Raw genomic sequence first — 15,364 nt, 5'->3', positions numbered from 1 at the left:
TGGCCTGACAAAGTAATGAATGCATCCATTTACAAACTAAAGAAACTGGCAATTTCCTTTACTGCTCAAAGATAATGGATTTTTTTCCATGTGAGAAAGAAGTAGCCCTTTGTGTCATGGGCTCCAGTTTGCAAACTTATGCTTCACTTTGATACTGTTGCCTGTGGTTATGGCCTGTGCCGGTTTCCTATCAGGAGTAAATATGGCCACACAACACTCATCCTTTCCGACCAGCGTGTTCTTGAGAATGCTGTCCTGATTTGGGTTTCTTTTGCAGGGCAGGTGGCACTTTCTGTGTTGGAAGTTTCATTTTTATCACATTAGAATCCAAGTCGAGACCTCATCTCAGCCAAATGCTTAGTTTTCTTTTACTTTGTGAACACCTTACCTCCTCCTTTCATTTGCTACTTATTTTTCTGTGGCATTATCCAACCAGAGTAGCAGGGACAGAGGCAAAGCTCCACTGTTACTGGTAGCATCCTCAATTCCCTTAATCTTTTAGGTACCCCAACTCCGGTAAAATTATCTTGGCTTTAACACAGAAAAGAATTTCAGGACAAGCAGATATGAAGCAGAGGCAGAGTTTATTAGAAGACCTTTAAACAGATTTTAAACAGGAGAGATTCTCGAAAGAAAGTAACATACAGGAAAGTACGGGTATGGGCTTCTTACAGGTCTCCGTTTGTTTTTACAAGAGACACAGACCTCCTGGGTGGGGTTTGAACTATTATCTTCAGAGGGTTGCACAGGAGGTTCCTCAGGGAGGAGTGGTGTGGACAGGCTTATAGTTATTAAGGCAAAACTGTAGATCTTTGGCTACCCGAAGATAAGAGGACTCACTGTGTGGACTTCATAGTCTTGTTTGAGGACCCCAGACAATATGAGGGGTATGAGGAGTAGGATCATATGCCTTTGGGCCCCCAAGTCTGGTTATTTCAAAATTCTTTGTTATTTCAAAATAAAATTAGTCATCTCTCCATCCACCCACCCACCCACCCACCCATCCACCCATCCACCCACCCACCCACCCACCCACCCACCCACCCATCCATCCATCCATCCATCCACCCACCCACCCACCCACCCACCCACCCACCCACCCACCCACCCATCCATCCATCCATCCATCCACCCACCCATCCATCCATTCGTGAGAATGTCAGCAGCCTACATAGCAATTGTTAGTTGTGCTGTAGTTGTTGCCTCTCTGGGTAGAGGCTTCAGTCAGCCTCTGGAGTGAAGGGCTCCGTTCCTCTCCATGTTCTCATAGTTTTCTCCATCTGTCCCACAGGTTTCTCTGTTTCTTCTTTCCTAGCCACTTGTCATGATGGGGTGGCTCTGTCTTACGTTCTAGAGGCCATATACAGCTCTTTTCAGGCTGCCTCTGGGATAAGTCCATGTGATAGATCTTTTTTTTTTCCAAACCATACCCTCGCCCACAGCTGCCTTTTTCTTGTGGACAGGTCCCTAGTACTGTTCTGTCTCAGTGCACATGAGTTCCTTCCATGTGACGTGATCTGGATGCCTACCCCGCTGCTACCTTACCAGCTCCCAGATGGGAATGGGCTAGTGTCCTCATGCCTCTTGTCCCAGCTCCCAGCAGCAGCTCTCCACACAGCAGGCACACAGAACATGTTGTTTATTGAGGTCATTGAACGAAGATGCGCAGGCTTCCATGTTCCTGGTCGTGGTCCCCCACTTCTTTGTGCTCTAGCCATCTTAGTTCACTAAATCCTTCTAGAACATCAGCCACATGAGAACAAGATGGTTGTCTGTCTGACTTGGTGTGATGCACTTGCATCCCTGGGAAGTGCTTGACATGAGGGCGAGCATTTGCTGCTGCAGAAACCCTCGTTTGTGTTTGACACACACTGATTGATTTCATCTTCATAGAAAGATGTGCAGGTGCTGTTAGGAGCTCCTTTCATAAGAAGCAGAGACATTTGGTTGTTAGATAATTGTTCCTTGTCAGAGTGCTGCTAAAAGGTGGAGCTGGGCATTCCTCACGCATAACTGCTAAGTACTGTGCTGTAATACCCCCTTAACACTTGCATATGTGTTCTGTGAGGGGCACTCTCCTAAAACCCTGTGCCATTGACCTCCTGTGTTGTAGAGGTCTCATAACAGGAGCTGGTTTTTGGACTGTTTCAGCTCTAGCCTGGAGTTTACCCTGTGTCCCGTGCATCAAGACCCCCAGACCTGTGTATAGCCTGCAGCTCTCACAGCATACACCATTTAATGGAAATGTTTCCCAGGGGTCATCACAAACATCTAACATGCGGTTCACGTCCCTTTCTGTAGACAACAGTGGCAGCCACACGTTACACTCCAGAGCAGAGACGACTCCGTCGTCACCCACCAGCAACACTGGGAATGGGCACCCGGAATATATTGCGTACGTGCTTGTCCCTGTGTTCTTCATCATGGGTCTCCTTGGTGTCCTCATCTGCCACTTGCTTAAGAAGAAAGGCTATCGGTGTACGACAGAGGCTGAGCAGGAAGTTGAAGAGGAAAAGGTGGAAAAGATAGGTAAGTAACCTTTGCTTTTTATTTTTAAGTAGGTTGAGGAACAGCTACTAAATAAAAAAATCTTCCTATGTAATTCACTTTTTAAAATGAGGAAATTGTGTATTTTCCACAGTAATCAGAGTTTGAACCTTTGCCTACATTTACTGAATACTTCCTGAGTGTTTCCTTCAGAGCCTGGTAGCCCTGGGCCTGTAAGCCTTGCTGTGGATATTTATTTCTAATTGAATTGACATTTACTTTAATGAGGATGATCTCCACCTTGAAGGATTATTGTGAAATTTCCAGACAAGGTGTTTTGGTGGTTGGCGCTTACGGCCACTCATAAACCTTAATCCTTGCTGCTACTTATTGAGTAAGATTCTAATAAGAGTGGCAGGAATGTGTAACCAGACTCATCAGGTTTGCGGTGTTAGTGTTATGGGGGAGTTCTGGTAAAAATGTGCGTGACTGGGCTTTATCTTATGAAGTGAATGCATGTCATTGTAGTGCAGTAGAGTTGCAGCAAGAACTGGCGTTTCCATGTGAACGGCAGGGCGGCTCCTCTGCGTGTGCGTTGATAGGTTAAGTGTTGGGATAAACCTCACAGCACCTGTTTTCCTCACTGATATTCTCTTCAGTCATGCCTTAGAGAGGTTTCTGTTGGATCTGGGCTGGGGGTGTGCAAATAACGGGGACAGATGTCTATGAAATCAGAAGCAAACTTTATTACCCCCCCTCTGCAAAAAGTCATAGCGGGGCACAAAAAGCTTACCAGTTAACTGGGACCACATCTGGAGTTCAGGCTTCTGAACCTGGCAATGGGGGCAGGTTAGGGCCCTCTTTTTATAGTATGGAATAGGCATGGACAAAGGAATTTTTAGTTTCGAGGTTAAGCCTGGAGACATTTGTGTCTTGCAATTCCCACTATCAAGGTTTCGGCTGCGTTAGTGTTTGTGTTAGCCTGCCGCTTCTCCTTGCACCTCTGCGCTTTCCTGACATTGCCGGTTTTCTATACGAAACAGCGCAAAGACGAAAGTCACGTAGGGGCATTTGGTTAAAGCTTATGGGATAGGGGTCTCGTACAAACCTTTATTAAAAGTTAATTTTGGCCTGGCGGTGGTGGCGCATGCCTTTAGTCCCAGCACTTGGAAGGCAGAGGCAGGCGGATCTCTGTCTACAAGAGCTAGCTCAGGACAACCTCCAAAGCCACAGAGAAACCCTGTCTTGAAAAGCAAAAACAAAAAAAAAGTTAACTTTGGTCCACAGCAATTGTTAATTGTAAGTGGCAGGGGGGTTATGTCAAAAAACTAACCCCTAGCTGCAGAGAGCCACTGTAAAAAGCTAACCTTTGGTGCCAGCTGTAAAGCAAGGAAAACCCATTGTTAAAAGCTAATCCCTAGTTACTGACAGGGCTCGTGACCGTCAGCTCCCATTTCTTTTAGGCTACAAATTCATATTTCTATATTTCTGCATTCCTGTTCCTGGATCCTCCATTTTTATATTCCTATTCCAGATCCTTCAGTTTCCAAGGGCTAGCAGATCACTCTCTACATCTGCTTCAGCCCCTCTCTGTGTCTCTGCAGAGAGGTCACCCGCAGGAGCATACCCTCAGGGCCCTTGGGGAAGGTTTCTCAGTCCTTGCCAGCTCGCTGGACTGTTGACTTTTCCACCCCCACTGACCTTTGAGGCTGAGGATCAGGGGTGAGCATGATGAGTCACACATAACGAATGAGCAATTCAGCCCCGAGTGTTTGTCAACAGAGCAGAACTAATGGAGGCTGGCTCAGCCATCAGCTTCCACTTTAACTGTCCAGACGTCCCTGGGCCGTGGGGGAGAAGCTTCCATGGGGTTCAGGGGGCATTCTTGCAGGTACATGGGTGTGTCATTATTCTGCTCCATGCGTCTTCCCAAGTAGGATGCAGTGTCTCATCCAGCCTCTCTTTCCTGTCCTGCTAAGTAAATTATACAGATCAGTTTCCAACTGGAGGTTTGGTCTCCTCCTGCCTGCTGGCACATGTACTACTGGCACTGGGTTCTCAAAGTAAACTGAGTTTGTAAACAAGTAACTAGTGCCCAAATTTAGGTACCTTGTTTAAAAGGAAACGAACGTTTTATAAACATGGATGAACACTTACTAATTCAGCTGAAAACACAAGTCAGTAGTAGACCAACTTTAGACAGCGTGTCGGCAATTAGATAAAACCTGAGGAAAATGGTATTTCTTTTAATTATCCTTCTTCTTGTTTCCCCTGAGGGTTTAAGGTAATAAGGAGAGATAAGAGTAGCAGGGACAGATATAAAAGCATCACTGTATTGTCAAAGTGAGTGGATATTTGATCCTGAGAGATTGATGGACTGCCCTGAGCCTTTTTCTTTTAATTTTGAAATGTGTGTTCTGCCAAGGAACTCAAAACTGTGACATTGGGAGGATGGGGCTGAAGGACCAAAGCCAGAGTCTTAGCACTGTGTGAGGGTGCTTGAGCTTTCTGGAAGTTCAGTGAGGTCTTGGGCTCTAAGATGAATGTCTACTTGACTTGTTGCTGGTGACATTTATAACAACGTCCTGTCCTTTTTCTCTTTTAGAGTTGAATGACAGTATAAATGAAAATAGTGACACCGTTGGGCAAATTGTTCACTACATCATGAAGAATGAAGGTAGGAATGTGTTCATGTTTCAGGGCATTTCAGCCTTATTAAAAATCTAGAGTTAGAATTTGAATTGCTTCTCGCTACTTTTATCTGAGCTCTGTAATACCTCAGCTTTTAGCATTGTCCCAACAGGAGTTTGCCTCTCCAAGTGTTTGGTGACTTCAACATTGCAGAAGGCCAGCTGGTGAAACCCTGCCTCAACATGTCTAGGCTGTGTGTCACATGGCTTTTTATAGCCTCAGTGTCTTCCTGTAGTGAGAGTCACACTCATATGTGCTCCACAGCACTGTGTGGAATAGCACACGTGTAGTGCTTGATGTCATGTCTATTCACGTCTTACCTATCTCTTGTTTTTCACACTCAAACATTGTGAAATCTATAAAACATAAAAATTTACTATTTTAGGGGACTGGGGTGATGGCTCAGTGGGTAAGTGCTTGTTTTACAAACTGAGACATAAATTTGATCCCCAGCACCCAGGTAAGAACTGGGGAGTGACAGTGAGTTCCTGTAGCACCAGTGTTGGGCTGATGGATACTGCAGGGTCCTGGAGTGCCCTGACTGGGCGGGTTAGCCAATTGGTGAGCTCCAGGCTCAGCGAGAGAACCTGTCTCCAAATAAGAGGAACGTGATTGGGGAAGACACCCATGTTGACTTCTGGCCTCCACATGTGCACACATGTACATGCACTCTCCCACATACCACACACTTGTGCACACAGATACTCTACATGTGCACACATGTACATGCACTCTCCCACATACCACACATTCGTGCACACACATACTCCACGTGTGCACACATGTACATGCACTCCCACATACCACACACTCAATGCACACAACACACATACTCCACATGTGCACACGTATACATGCACACACATACTCCATGTGTGCACACATGTACATGCACTCTCTCACATACCACACATTCATGCACACACATACTCCACGTGTACATGCATTCTCCCACATAACACACACTCATGCATACACATACTCCACGTGTGCACACGTATACATGCATTCTCCCACATACCACACACTCAATGCACACACATACTCCACGTGTGCACACATGTACACGCACTCCCACATACCACACACTCAATGCACACAACACACATACTTCACATGTGCACACATGTACATACATTCTCCCACATACCATACACTCGTGCACATGCACATGCTCATGCACACCTTCACCCCCCCCCATTTTTACTAGTTTAACTATTTGGAAAGGGAGAACTCAGGAGCATCCGTGTCCATTCTGAGTGCTACACAGGCATCACTAGTGTTCCAGGACTTCCTAAATATCCCACACTGAAACACACATGTTTCTCTCCCTGTTCCTTCCTCCCTAAACTGCTTGCAAACGCTACTTTGCTCTCTGCCTCTATGGTTTGTGTCTTCTAGGAAGAGCTTAAGCATTAGGTCTTAAGTGCTCTTTTTTCACTTGGTTTTTTAAGATAGGGTCTCACGTAGTTCAGCCTGTCTTTGAACTCAATATATAGCTAAAGGATGGTCTTGAATCCCTGGTCATCCCTCCCCTACCTCATAAATGCTGGGGTTATGGACATATGCCAGTATGCTTTAAGTCAATTTTCTCTTTTTTTGTTTTTTGCTTTTTAATTTACTTTTTACATTCCAATCCCAGTTCCCCCTCGCACTCTCTCCACTCCCCTACCTCCCCCAACCTCCCATCTGTTCCTTGGAGAAGGTGAGGCCTCCCCTAGGAAGTCTAAGTCTATCCCATTAAGTCAACTTTTAAAGTGAAGAATTCAATTGTTATTAAATAGGTTAGGATCATTGTTCTGAATGCTGGTGGTTATCTTAGTAGGATAATGTTTTCTGTTGCTATAACTGAGCACCACAAGCTTGATATTTTATAAAGAACAGAAGCTAATTAGCTCCCTGTTCTTTCTAGAGGCTAGCAAATCTAAGCATGGGGCCAGCATCGCTGCATTCTGACCTGGGGACATGACAGGACAGAGCAGTCATGCCAAAAAGAACTGGCCTGTATGACAAAGCCACTCCCTCAGTAATCCGTGAATCCAAGAACCCGTGAGTAGATGGTGTATTCATTAGGGTAGAGCCCTCCTGACCCAGTCACCCCGAGGCCCCACCTCCAAATGCCATCAGTATGACTTTGGGGGATAATATTCCCAGCACATGAATGAATTTTAAGCCACACCCCAACCAGAGCAGATTCTTTGCTCTTAGTAATTTTTAAGGTCTGTGGCACTCCTTGCCCCTTTGCTGATGTGCTACAGTGGGTGCTTCCATCAGCAAGTGCCACACATCAGCCCTTCTCGCCTCCCCTTCCCCCCCCCCCCACTATTCAGTAAGAGCCCCCAGCTGGTCCAGCCTAATTTTCACCTGTTTTCCGGCTGGGCTTTGTGTCTTTGGCTTAGGTCTAGTAGTTTGCTATTGGCTCTCGCCTAATTCTCAACACATCTGTGTAAAGTTGGTGCTTATGCAATGTACAGGTGGATAAAGGGACGCTCCAAGGGTTTAGGTTTGAGTGGTTAGTGCCTTCTGCCTAGTTCCGACTATAGAGCCCTTCCAGCCGTGGAAAGCTGTCTCTCTTTACAGTTTTGGTAGTCGGCAACAAATGAACAAATTTAGTAGAATGTTTTTTAATTATTATTAGAATAATAACAGAAAGACAAGAATACTTGGATTTGGGTCTGTCTCCCGAGGCTTCCCATCAGGGCATAGGATTTGGCAATACTAGCACACTGGTTTATAATCTAGTACTTTTTCATGTTGACTCTGAGGGTAAATTCTCAACTATATGGAACAAGCTTATTGTTACCCCAGCTTATTATCTATTGTTAGTATAACTTCAAACTTTATTTCCAAAACTGACACTCTATATTTATAAATTATACTCCAGACTTTTCTTAAGAAATTAAAAAGAAATAAAATGAAGCGTACTCTTTCCGTTAATGTTTTCCCATGGTTATTTACCTCTGTGCTACGTAATTTTAAACGTTAGCGGTATTGATATATGAGCAGTTTTCTGTTCCTCACTTACACACTAAGAATCTGAGAATTCCCACAGTCCCCTCCTCAGGCTTGCCTGTTTGCTAGAATGGCTCACAGAACTTGGGATATACTGTTACATTTAGCGATTTGTTAAAAAGATACAACCCAGGAGCAAAGGGATGGAAGAGAGGCACAGAGGCTTGGGGCGGGGTATTGGGAGCTGGGCCTGAAAGTTGCCATCCTCTAATCACTGCCTTTCCGATTACCAGCCCAGACTGAGTCACCTCAGTACCATAACCTGGGACTCAGGTGTGATCAAGCAGCTCATTATGAATAACAAAAGACACTCCTATTTGACTCAGGAAATTTCACTCAGAAAATTCTCAGGGTTTTAGAAACTCTGACACACCCACACACAGATCAGTTTTTTTACTAAGTAACCCTAGAGCTGTCTCTTAACTTATCTTCCCTGTAGAGCCAAGCTGAGCAGTGTGTGTGCGGACAGTGGGGTTTTCGTGAGTTGTATATTAGTCTGGAGAGCATTAAGGACTAAAAAATGACTGGACATTTTATTCAACAGGCACACATCAGTTGTAGGGAATTGTTTCCTCAGGTAACTTTAAACAAAGGAGACTTTGAATGCCTAACACTATAAATTCTATGACAGCAGCACTGGTGTCATTCCCTTTGTTTTTTTTTTGTCATTAAAGTTTGGTAAATGATGACAAAGTACAAACTGGCCATTTACGTGTATTGTATGTAAGCCGTACACAAGATTATGTACCTCTGTTAGATCAGCTTGTTATTTGTAAGGAAACCTACAAAGCCAGTGCTCTTTAAAGGAAGAGTGTTGCTGTAGCTCACAGTCTGGAGGATGGAAGTCTAGGAACAGGCAGCCTCATTGATTTGACTCTGCGAGGGTCCACTTGGCTGCATCACATCTTAGTGGATGGCAGCTTGTTGGAGCCATAGGGAAAAGGAAGAGAACACACAGTAACCAGGAAGCCAGAGAGAACCTTCCTCCTTGTGCAGGGAGGCTGGGACTCAAGTCCAGGGACGTGGGCATGCTAAGCACATGCTCTGCCACTGAGCTACGCCCCCAGCCCTTTCAGTTTTATCCCAGCCCCTTCTTGGGAACTGAGGGAGAGAGGGTGCTTCAAGAGCTGTCTGACTTCTGAGGGCGGTGTCCCTGTAACCTAACGGCCTTCACTGCGTTTTCAAAGGTTGGACCACGTCCTGTAGCCCCGCCTCCCACGTGTCCAGTTTGCTGCTATCATGTGCAGCCTTGAGAAAATAGCATCAAAGGGTGCATTGCCAAGGCTAGCAAGGGTAGCAGGGATAGAAGCTGTTCTGGGGACCAAGCTCTCAACACAGGAGTCTTTGCGGGACGAACCACATTCAAACCAAAGCAGCACAGTTTCTGAATCCTCATTAGCAGTCAAAAGGGAGAATGACATGTCACAGGATTATGAAGTGTGTTTTGCAGAGTCATTGTGACTTTTTTTTTGTTGTCTGGACGGGGATATTATGGCTCTAATTTTAGTGTTCTTTTTTAAAATAGCAGAGCTTTTGGCTTTACATCACAACTTGTGTTTGGCAGTGCTTTTAGACACCCTCACAGTTGTGAAGGGCAAAAAAAAAAGTACTTTTTAAGGAAAAGGGTGATGTGTGTAAGTATTTCTTCAAAACACCCCCATCTCCATGGATTCCTAAACGTTGCAGTGAGGTGCTATGCTTCCCAAGGTAGTAAAAACTGGAGATCATGGAGCAGAGCAAAACGAAATAAAAAAAAAATCAAAACAAGGAGTTTACTCTCTTATATGTAAGGCAGCTGACATGCCATAGATCGTAAGTGGATGTAAATCTTTAGTGTTGTAATTTCATGAGAGGATGGGTAAGGAAAAAAAAAACCTCTGTGGGCAAAAGGAAGTCGGGTTGTGAAGCACACATTGCATGTGAATCATTACCTCTCAGCACTTCCAGCATCCGAGCTGGAACTAGAGTTAATTGTCCTCCTCCGGGGATGTCATTTGAATGTAAAATGTTACATGCTACCATTGGGTCACATGGTAAATAGTAATTCTTTTTATTCTTTCCTCTCTGGGGAATTTATTGTGGTAAGTCATGAGAACAGTACTTTAAAATACAATGGAAAAGGTTAGGAGTGGTAATAGCTTTTGGCCCTGGCAATTAAATATCCGAAAGACACCTGGCATTCACAGCAGCCTTAGCTGAGCGCTCTGTAAGAAGTAGGGCCTGGGTGTGGGTCAAGTCTAAAAGCTTAGGTTTAGTCTGCGTTTGTTGACAATGCACATACTTGGGATTTTAAAGAATGAACATTGTAAGTCTAAAATAAGTCCTCCTGTGTCACTTAAATTTGAATGATTTGTCCTGACTTTAGGGGATTTTGAAGTCCAAGAGGAGAGCAAAGGCAGATGGCCACCTGGAAAGTAAACCTTCCCCTGACTTCATCCGGGACCCTGGACCTCCTCAGCCTTCTCCCTCCTTTATCGGGGCTCTGGGAACTGCTCTGTGAACTGAAGGAAGGCCTGAGGTGTTTCACTGACAGCTTTTCTAATGTGGTGACCATGATTACTCACCTCATTTAATGCTTTTCCTTCTTCTTCAGCAAATGCAGACATTTTGAAGGCCATGGTAGCTGACAACAGCATCGGCGATGTTGAAAGGTGAGTGTGTCTCTTCCTATGTTCAGGTTGATGTTGAAAGGTGAGTGTGTCTCTTCCTATGTTCAGGTTGATGTTGAAAGGTGAGTGTGTCTCTTCCTATGTTCAGGTTGATGTTGAAAGGTGAGTGTGTCTCTTCCTGTGTTCAGGTTGATGTTGAAAGGTGAGTGTGTCTCTTCCTATGTTCAGGTTGATGTTGAAAGGTGAGTGTGTCTCTTCCTGTGTTCAGGTTGATGTTGAAAGGTGAGTGTCTCTCTTCCTATGTTCAGGTTGATGTTGAAAGGTGAGTGTGTCTCTTCCTATGTTCAGGTTGATGTTGAAAGGTGAGTGTCTCTTCCTATGTTCAGGTTGATGTTGAAAGGTGAGTGTGTCTCTTCCTATGTTCAGGTTGATGTTGAAAGGTGAGTGTGTCTCTTCCTATGTTCAGGTTGATGTTGAAAGGTGAGTGTGTCTCTTCCTATGTTCAGGTTGATGTTGAAAGGTGAGTGTGTCTCTTCCTATGTTCAGGTTGAAGTTGAAAGGTGAGTGTCTCTTCCTATGTTCAGGTTGATGTTGAAAGGTGAGTGTGTCTCTTCCTATGTTCAGGTTGATGTTGAAAGGTGAGTGTGTCTCTTCCTATGTTCAGGTTGATGTTGAAAGGTGAGTGTGTCTCTTCCTATGTTCAGGTTGAAGTTGAAAGGTGAGTGTGTCTCTTCCTATGTTCAGGTTGATGTTGAAAGGTGAGTGCCTCTCTTCCTATGTTCAGGTTGATGTTGAAAGTTGAGTGTCTCTTCCTATGTTCAGGTTGATGTTGAAAGGTGAGTGTCTCTTCCTGTGTTCAGGTTGATGTTGAAAGGTGAGTGTCTCTTCCTATGTTCAGGTTGATGTTGAAAGGTGAGTGCCTCTCTTCCTATGTTCAGGTTGATGTTGAAAGGTGAGTGTGTCTCTTCCTATGTTCAGGTTGATGTTGAAAGGTGAGTGTGTCTCTTCCTATGTTCAGGTTGAAGTTGAAAGGTGAGTGTGCCTCTTCCTGTGTTGATGCCGCTGGTATTCTGCTCAGCTAGGGCTGGCCTCTAGTTTTGGGTGCTACTGACATTTGAGGTCAGACAAGTCTTTGCTGAGAGTAATGACTGGATTGTTGAACAGAGTCCTTCATCTCTGCTCTAGTGTGTAGTGACCGCCTGTTGACGGGCAAGTTAACCGAGCCTTCTGAGCTCCACTGCAAACCACTGTGCCAATTTCACTGAATTATTACCAGGAATACAGAGCACTTCCGGTCCTGAAAGGCCTTTATGAACAACAATAGCTAAATGATAACCTGGTCAGTTTAGAATACCTGCTACTATTCAAAAACAGTATAACATACTGGTTATAGGTTATAGTTGTTGACTACCAGATTCAATTGTAATTACCTATAGATAGTATGTATCTAGCCAGATCTCCATTTCATTAATCAGGAGCATTGATTGGGTGCAGGATATGGTGTGGCATAGAGCAGGACAGTCATAGATCTTTGCTCTAAAGGGATTCAGCCTGTGGGACATAGAGATGGTTGTGTAAAGCCTTATGAGAGGTACAGGATGGAGTTGGGGATTCTGGGGACCAGAAGAAGGTCAATAAGAAAGAAGTACCATTTGCGCCTGTGTTCCAAGCAGGTGCTGCTGTAGACAGGTCCTGTAGACAATCTATCTGGGAATGGCTGTTGGGGTGGCCAGAGAATATGCAGGAAGTGGCAGGATGTTGGATGGTTGGAGTGGCATGACTTGCTTTTTGTGTGGCCCCTGCAAAGTGCACCTGACACCTCTTTAATGTCAATGTGTTTGTCAGGTAGGTTGTGGTGGATTAGAGGGGTCGTGTAGAACGCTGGGCTGTATACTCAGGAAGCTCTGGAGGTGCAGCTTAGGACGTAGAGACCCTTATTTCCTGAGCAGATAGTTGGTGTTCAGTACATATTAGCTCCAAGGAGCCTGGACTCCATTGACTTTGGGTCTGTTATTGGACTTTGTATTCACTGGTATTTGGTAAATACTTGTTCAGCAAACACACGCTAACATTGGTCTTCCATGTAGGTCCTACTGTGTGTTTGTATTTGGACATCTTTAAGGGCATTGCTAAAGAGCACTTGGCAGCTTCTAGTTGTGCGGATGACTTTGACTCCCCTCAGTGTGGCCTGGACTGCATTTGAAGTATGCTAGTCCCCTGGCTGCCAGCAGCCCAGAGGCTGGTTCCTGCCAGCCATCTGTGTGACTTTTGGTATTTGGTACTGGTCTCAGGTGTGGCACAGGGCTGATTCCTGGTCAGTCTGGCCCTATCCTGTTTGGATCCCTCCTTTTCTAGCATAGACTTAGTTTCTTCTGAATGTAAGTGATGTCTTCGTCTATCTTAGCTAGCCTGGCCAAGGTTACCCAGCTGGTCACCATTGTCTTTGAAGCAGTGTCTTTTGCTGTGGGCATGAGTGTGGGGGTTCGGCAGTTTGACTTTCTAGGTTTGGATCTCAAAACCACTTAGGTGCAATTTATTATACTAGCAAGATATACTAAGCACATTTGGCCTTCTTTGGGCCCCATGGTCCTCATTTTTATGATGAGGAAATTAATGTATACACCATACAGTTCTATGAGTTTTTATTAAGTTAACACATAAGACAGTTTTAAGAGACAATTGGCTGCTCTTCTTATCGTCAACCACATCAGCTTCTATTTTGAGTACCACTTTCTATGTCTTAGCCTGAAAGTTTTTCCTCTGATGTAATAGACAGATTGGATGTTATATTCTGACGATCTTAAGTCTTGTGACATTTGTGGGTTTTTCCCCCATGGCACATTTGGGGTGTCTTGCTTGGTGTCCCAGGCAGATAATTGGCTGCGTGTGAGAAGTCTGTGGTTGCATGGGAAGGAGGATGGGAGTTTTGGAAAAGAATCTAATATTGTGAGGTCAAATCGTGTGCCATCCTTGGAGACAGTGGCTTACTCCCCAGCCCACCCGCTTCATTGTTTGGAATGAGCAGTTGTTGAATGAAAGCTGAGTGCTGCTGCCCAGGGCCAGTGCACAAAGTCCATCAGGACAACTGAAGGGTTTGTTTGCTTAAACCTTCCTGCATCTCAGGGAGCAGCTGCCTTCACTGGGATTTCTTCTGAGTAGCCATTTTTACCTTTTTCCTTCTCTGCTTCTTCCCTGCCTTTAGCCCTGTGACCCCAAGCACTCCAGGGAGCCCACCTGTGAGTCCTGGACCCTTGTCACCAGGGGGTACCCCAGGGAAGCATGTCTGTGGCCACCATCTGCACACAGTAGGAGGTGTCGTTGAACAGGATGTGTGCCAACGCTGTAGGCACAAACGATGGCACTTCATAAGACCCACCAACAAGTCCAAAGAAGGCCGGCCACGGCGTCAAGGGGAGGTCACTGTCCTCTCTGTTGGCAGGTAAGGTGTCCTCATGCTGCTAGTGTGGGACCTGGTTGCCATGGTTACGGGTTTATACTTAGCTTTTCATATGAGCATAAGTTCTCATGAGCCTGGCTTCTTAGATGTGCCCTGGTCTGAATCCTGGATGTTTTTGACATATCAGACAGCTGTTGAGAGCTCCTATAGAACATGTATTAAGGCAAGTAATTATTCTTTGTAATTAATAGCCAGAGCCCAGATTGTCAACTGTGTCCGGAACATGTGTTTCTGTTTCTCTTGTGAGAATCTAAAATAGGTGATCAGGTCAGTGTGTGGCTTTTCACACAGTTGTCCAGAGCCCCGGACCCCTTCTACTCATGACTCTGCAGGTTCGTAGACAGAGTTATGGCAGACGTTATAGAGGGTTCTTAGTAGAACAGCCTGATGGTGATATGTATCATTTGACTCTCATGCCACTGGCTCCAGTTGGTCACTTGTCTTCACCAGAGTACCAGGCAGTCAGGACATGTCATGCTGCCACGCATCAGGAATGGAGAAAGACAGATTTGAATCAGAACTTTCCAGTGTTTGCTGCCTTAGATCCACACCAGTCGCAGTAACTGCTTTCTTTGAGGTCACCTCTGCTGTGTCCTGGGGCCTCAGTTCCAAGGCATCATTTCCTTATGACCCACAAGGGATGTGAAGATCCTGCTGTTTGATTGTCATCTTAGTGAGACTTGACATGAGCAGGCTTGCAGGGGACACTCGTGCAGTTTGAGAGCATATACAGGAAGTACATTGCCGAGGAATGTGTCACACTGGAAAAGGTCACCCATGCAGGAGTCAGGCAAGGTAAGTGCTGAGTTTAAATTAGGACAGATCAGAGACAGATCAGAGACGAGTGGCCTGGATTCATTGCATCTACCCTGATCGGGTCCTGGCATCACTACTTGTAGACGGTTATATCACAACGTGCCTCAGGTTCTCCCTGCACAAATCGAGAAGGCACTCGCACCCACCTCTCAGGGCTTCTGTCAGAAGTAAAAATGGTGACTCAGGTAAAGGTTTCAGACTAGTTTGGGACACAGTCATTCAAGGAACACTGGCAGTTTTAGAAATTGTTCTTGTAATTTTAATTTGATCAGGTCTTTTCCTGTGTTACAGT

At 45.2% G+C, this 15,364-nt stretch overlaps 1 protein-coding gene across 3 annotated transcripts in view; it reads left to right on the top strand.

Moving 5' to 3' along the window:
* The window catches only part of Rell1 (RELT like 1), a 58,932-nt gene that overhangs the window by 27,894 nt on the left and 15,674 nt on the right, over positions 1–15,364 (top strand). For all 3 annotated transcript variants that reach the window (XM_040747100.1, XM_040747099.1, XM_040747098.1), the window contains exons 2-5: positions 2,302–2,529; positions 5,093–5,164; positions 10,784–10,841; positions 14,002–14,238. In XM_040747100.1, coding sequence (XP_040603034.1) covers positions 2,302–2,529; positions 5,093–5,164; positions 10,784–10,841; positions 14,002–14,238 — 595 coding nt within the window. The remainder of the gene's footprint in view (positions 1–2,301; positions 2,530–5,092; positions 5,165–10,783; positions 10,842–14,001; positions 14,239–15,364) is intronic.

This window comes from Mesocricetus auratus, unplaced genomic scaffold, assembly GCF_017639785.1.
Source record: "Mesocricetus auratus isolate SY011 unplaced genomic scaffold, BCM_Maur_2.0 Super-Scaffold_100006, whole genome shotgun sequence".
Taxonomy (NCBI): domain Eukaryota; kingdom Metazoa; phylum Chordata; class Mammalia; order Rodentia; family Cricetidae; genus Mesocricetus; species Mesocricetus auratus.
This window is presented reverse-complemented; position numbering and strand designations above follow the sequence as displayed.